Genomic DNA, 6053 nt, shown 5'->3' with positions numbered 1-6053 from the left:
TTATTTTTAACCTAAAAAATTAAAGTTTACAAATAATAAAAGCTAACACTTTTTTCATCAGTCTTTGTGTGTTAATCTTTTTAATGTTTTCGGTAACTTAACGAAAAAGTTCTATCACCATCTGATAGGGGTTGTATACTTTCCCAAGATCTCATAGCTAATAAGATGCTGAGGCAAGATTTGAATCAGTCTAGCACCAGGAGTTCTCAAACTTTCATGTGCGTTGGAATCATCCAGAGGGCTTTTTAAAACACAGATTGCTGGGCCCCACCCCCAGAGTTCCTGGTCACTACGTCTAGGCTGGGGCCTGAGAATCTGCATTTTTAATATGTTTCCAGGGGGTGCTGAGGCAGCTGGTCTGGGGACCACACTTTGAGGACCACTGATCTAGGCTATTTTACCACTAAAGGAACTTGGTGAAGTTTGCGACTCTGCAAGTATGAAATATTCAGATTGACCCTCACTTGCTCAGGATGTCTGATAGCCTCGAGTCTCCTTGCTTTGAAAGGTGTCTGTTGTAGTTTGGATGTTTGTCCCCTCCAAATCTCATGTTGAAATTTGATCCCCAAGGTTGGATGAGAGGCTTAACAGGAGGTGTTGGGGTCCTGGGGATCAGATCGCACATGAATAGCTTAATGCCCTTCCTGGTGGGGGATAGTGAGTGAGTTCCCCACTCTATTAATTCCTGAAAGAGCTGGTTATTAAAAAGAGCCTGGCACCTCCTCGGTCCCTCTCTCGCTTCCTCTCTCACCACGTGATCTCTGCACACTCTGGCTCCCCTTTGCCTTCCACCGTGAGTGGCAGCAGCCTGAAGCCGTCACCAGATGCCCAATCTTTAAGTCAGTAGAATTGGGAGTCAAATAAAACTTCTTTTTTCTCCATAAATTACCCAGCCTCAAATATTCCATTATAGCAACACAAAATGTACTAAGACAGTGTCCTTAGGAAATACTGGGGCCACTCTGAAGGGTTTGATATGTGTTTCTCTATATTTGTCACGTTGCAACTAATGACAGGGTTTTTAAAACATTTTAACTCTTATGGAAAATTTTAAGCATCCACAAAAGCGGAGAGAACAGCATGGTGAACCCATGTACCCATCTCCAAGCTTTGATAATTGTCACATAAATGCAATCTTGTTTTTACTATCCTTCTCCACTTTTTCTCTTTTTTTTCTGGCATAAAGCAAAACCCGGATATCACATCATTTCAACGTGTTTCTCTAAAAGATAGGGTCTTAAAAAAAATCTATCATGTTTTTATCACATCTAACAAAATTAACAACAATTTCTGTATATCACATGATATTCATGCTATATTCAGAGATTTCCTGATTGTCTCAAAAATGTCTTTTTAGAATTGGCAGGTTGGAATAATCAATTCCAGTTTGCATGGACTGGATTAGATTGAGAGTATTGACAGGTTACATTACCTAGGTTTAATTCAACTAACCTTCACGAAATGGACTAATGGCTTAAAAGACTTCTGCAAAAAAGCATAGATTGGAGGCAAAACAATAATGGCAGCCAAGTGAGAAAAAAGGAAAGAGCAGAGTGATACTTCTCCTTGTGCAAGTTCTTTGTAAGTCACATTCGAGGGTGAAAAAACAAAGTCAATCTAATCAGATTTGACAAGTCACCCAAGACAACTGGAAATTATCAAGAACACTCCGAGGAGTAGATTTGCATCTACTATTGTCAGTGGTAACAATGGACCTTGCCTGGAGATTGACACCATTATGATTAGTAACTTGAAAATATTATACATTTCATTTTGGTCTCTTTTGAATTTTCTAATTCGTGTGTATGTATTATAATGTACAAAATATATTAATGCAGTAGTACTTCAGTATATAAATGGGGTGCATGCTCAAAAAATGGCACGTGCACAATCAGAAGTTTGAAGCCCTCTGGTCAATACTACACTACAACCTCCACACTGATCTCATTCCTCAAGTCATGCTCCCTTCCGCCACCCCCTACACCAGCCCTGGCACGGCTTTCCCCATAACCCAAACCCAAACTTGTCACACTCCTTCTTCCCCTCAGGTCAGCAGAATAAAGGCCAAACTTCTTACTCAACCCAGCAGGTCCACCACACCCTGCTTCCCTCTTTCGGCTCCAGGAACAGAGCAATGTTAAGCCCCAGTCAACATCGTCACTCCAGTGTGTGCTCACAGTGGCTCCCACTGTGCTCCCACTCTGGACGGCCCTCTTTCTTCCCACGGGTAATTCCTACTGAGCCTTCAAGACCTCACTGGGCAGTCACCTCCCTCCAGAACCCTTCCCTGACACCATCATCTCCCCTGCCTGGGGCACGGGCTCTCCTCCGTGCTTCCATGTAAAGCGAGTTTCCAAGGACATTACATACCTATGCTAGCAGCACAGTGCAGGGCTGAAGAACACAGACCCTGGAGCCAATCTACACTATACATAGTAGCTCCTATACCCACTAGTTATAAGATGAATGACTCGACTCCATTGTAAAATGGGGCCATGATGCAGAATGGCTAAGCACATGGAAACTGTAAGTAGGATGCCTAAATTTAAGGCTGCAGTGCTCTTGCTGGCTGAGAGACCCTGGGCAAATCACTGTGCCTAGTTTCCTCATATGAAAAACGGAGATTGTAATAGTACCCACCTCACAGAGTTGTTGTGAGGGTTCAAGGTAAGGCATTTAGGATAGTGCCTGGTACATAGTAAGTGGTCAAGTAAATAGCAGCTCCAATCATCACGTGTCTGGACCCCACATTGGATGTAATAAATGGCTGAATGAATGAATGAATTGGATTGGATTGGATTGAAAAGTATTAAAGTAAATCGAACTGAACTAAAATCTCACTTGTCTGGTGCTGAAGGCCCGTCTCTGGGCCAACCCCTTGAGTGGTGTAGGTGCTTCCCTCCTGAGTCATCTGTCCTACTCGCCACGGCCATGGGCCCCAGGATGCCTTCCCTTTGCTTCCGGCTAACTAGTCAGTTAAGGTCACTTAGGAACAAACAAGCACTCACCAGGCTTAAGCTTCAACTCTGTCTCAGGGACGTCTCTCAAGGAGGCCCATCCATTATCATAAACAACGTATCGGCCCACAGAGATGCTTGAAATTCATCTTAATTTTTCAAAAAAAAAGCAAAGTCACACCACGGTGGACATCTGTCTTGTTTACAGTTGTCTCATCACGGTCTGGGAATATTTTTAGCTGAATATAAAATACCCACCATCCTCTCCTCCCTTGCGGCTGTACCTTCTGGCTCTGGAGTTCCAGACAGCACGCAGACTGCCCAGCCCTAAGGGAGGAGGCTGGGGTGTGGGCTGGGGGGAGGCAAGCGACAGGCTAAAGCTTCCAAAAAAAAGGTGGGATAGAAATGAGCAAGAAAGACCAAAAAAAGGAAATAAAAGACAAAAACCCAACAACATGAAATTCCTTGCCACTAAGGAGGGAGAAGTAGGGAAAGCATAGAGAGAATTATGAAGACTGTTTGGCACAGGGAATTCAGGGAATGCTGAAAAGGATGCCTCTCACTCTGCTTTGACAAATCAAGGAAGGCTTCATGGAAGAGGTGATGCCCAGGCTGCTCCTAATGGAGAGCCCGCATTGTTCGCTGGGTCTTGGCGCAGTCTGTGGAGAAGACTGGGGCATGCCTTTCCTTGGAGATTTTGTGGAAATGAACATCCGTGCCCCTGGAGAACCACAGTCCTCCCCCAGCCCCGGCCCTGCTATTTGCCTCTGTGACCACTTTTCCAGGGCACTCTCACCTCGATAGGTCTCCCTGAGCGTCTTCTGATTCTTCGAGGACGTGTCATAGGAGGTGTAAAAAAAGAAGATGAAAATGAAAGTTGCCTCCAGCATTAAGGCCCACCGGGGCAGGCAGACCTGGAGAGACGGCGGGTACTTGGAGCCCATCCTGTGGCTGCCTCTGTGCAGGGGTTCCGCTAACACCAGGCCTCACCCCTCTCCTCCGCACCTACTTGAGGGAGCGATAGGGGAGACACCCGCCGAAGGCCTTATCTCAGACTGCAAGGCTGGCCCTGCTGGCCTGTCTGTGCAGTTAACACGGGAGCAGAGGGAGTAGGATGGGGAGGGGGAAGACATGCATGTATTCCAACATTCATTCATTCATCTAACAAGCAGGTGCTGCGTTCCTGCTACAGGTCTCCACTGTGCTCAGTTTTAAAAAGGGTATTCTATTCCCTCAACACCCACACAATCCTTCTTTACCCATTCCTTTAGTTCATCTTCACCGAATCCTTGTAAGAAAAGCAGGAAATGGATCAACACTCTATGAATGGGGAAACTGAGGCTCAGAGGGGGCTTTCTTTTTAAAACTTTACCACATGACAGGGCACGCAGTGAGCTCTTAACAATGTGCTGAATGAGAATGAATGAATAAAGAAGGAAGGAATGAAAGGAAAACAAGAAGGATATCCTGGGAAGGATACAGATAGGACCCACACAGAACTGACTCCTCAGTTCTGAATTTGCATTTACACCTACTTGTTTCTAAGCATTTTGAGGGCAGGTGGGCAAGAGAAAGAAGGCCTGGATTTGGCTCTAGTAAAAACCTGGAGGGGGCGCTGATCCAGCCCCAGGCTGCAGCTGCTCCTACCTCTGGTCACCTCCTCACACAGCAGCCCAGGACTCTCCCTGGGGTATGAGCACTACAGTGCATCTGAGGAAGGCCACCAGCCTCAGCATCCCCATCCCACAGTAGGGGACAGTCCCCTGGCATGGGATTTAGGGCCTGGGATCTACTTCTGACCCTGCAGCCAACTTTCCCTGTGGCCCCAATCCACGTGCCTAGAAGAAGGTCTGGTACATAAGTGTCAAGGAAGGGAGGGAGGAAGGAAGGGACAAAAGCAGAGGAAAGAAGGAAGGGAGGAACTGAAGTTTCCGTATCTTCTATACTGGCCTCGACCCCTGGCCACTCAGTATAAACTGAATGTGTGAGGCCCCAGATAATAAAGCCAGCCTAGGAATTGCAGAGAGACAGAAAGTGGATACTTTATTGACCATTACAGCTGTCCAGTGAAATACTGTGAGGTGGTGAGCACCCTGTCACTGGAGTAATGCAAGTGGAAGCCGATGGTTACTTGTCAGAGATGTCTTCGAAACAATTCACATATGGATCACAGGAGATTTAAATAACCCAGTAGAATCTTGTCATTTTGATTTCAGGTGAAGAAACCAAGACCCGGAGAGGTCATAGCTGAAGTCATACCCAATGTCACACAGCCAGTTGGCATCAGTCACTTCTTGCTCAGTACAGCTTTATTTACAGGAGGAAAAAAAACTGAGAGTAATCTAAATGGCCAATAGCAGGGGATTTGTTAAGTAAACCACAGGACATGCAACTTGTTACCAGAAGGATGGTTCTAAACATATGCAGAAAAACCCAGAGGAGAATGGTTTTAAGGTTTATCAAAAGTTGCGCAGAGTATATGCCATTTAGTGAAAAGGCAAGTTATATAACAGTGTGTATAGTATGTTCCCACTCTTATAAAATAATAATAATATGTTAGCACAGACATAGAAAAAAGTTGGCTGCAAACCACTAACACATTGGTTACTTTTGCTTTATACATTTTCAGAGCTAGCATTTATTGAGCACTTATTGCTAGGTACTATTCTAAGTAAGCACCTTACATGTATGAACTTAGTTAATGACATCGTGAGGTGGGTACTATTAGTCTTATATTACCAATGAGTAAACCGAGGCACAGAAAGGTTAAGTGACTTGCCCAAGGTCACAGAGCTAGTAAGTAATGGAGCTGGGATTTAAACCCAGACAGTCTAACTTCAGCACCTGGGTGTTTGACCACTTAACTCTAGCCCAGATTACTTCCAAGTCTCCTTCCAATTCTAAAATTCTAGGGAAGCAGGATTCTAAACCCTCTGCTACCCCAATAGCAAATAAGGGAGAGGGTCCCCTGACCCCCAGAGGCCAGATGTCTCCATTCCCCTCATGGTTGCCTCCGGTTCTGAGTTCTGGGCTCTTTCTGGCACTCAGTACTTCTTATAAACTGGTTTCCTTAAAGAGGAACTCCCTGTATAGGGG

General features: G+C 45.2%; 1 protein-coding gene across 1 annotated transcript in view; it reads right to left on the bottom strand.

Annotated features, from left to right (window-relative positions):
• Nucleotides 1-3901, bottom strand: part of RHCE (Rh blood group, CcEe antigens) — a 37235-nt gene extending 33334 nt beyond the window's left edge. The window contains exon 1 of the mRNA XM_012645963.1: nucleotides 3754-3901. Coding sequence (XP_012501417.1) covers nucleotides 3754-3901 — 148 coding nt within the window. The remainder of the gene's footprint in view (nucleotides 1-3753) is intronic.
• Between the last annotated feature and the right edge of the window lie 2152 nt (nucleotides 3902-6053).

This window comes from Propithecus coquereli, unplaced genomic scaffold (assembly GCF_000956105.1).
Source record: "Propithecus coquereli isolate 6110/MARCELLA unplaced genomic scaffold, Pcoq_1.0 Scaffold239, whole genome shotgun sequence".
Taxonomy (NCBI): Eukaryota; Metazoa; Chordata; class Mammalia; order Primates; family Indriidae; genus Propithecus; species Propithecus coquereli.
The sequence above is the reverse complement of the archived record's forward strand: the minus strand, read 5'-3'. Positions and strand labels throughout refer to the sequence as shown.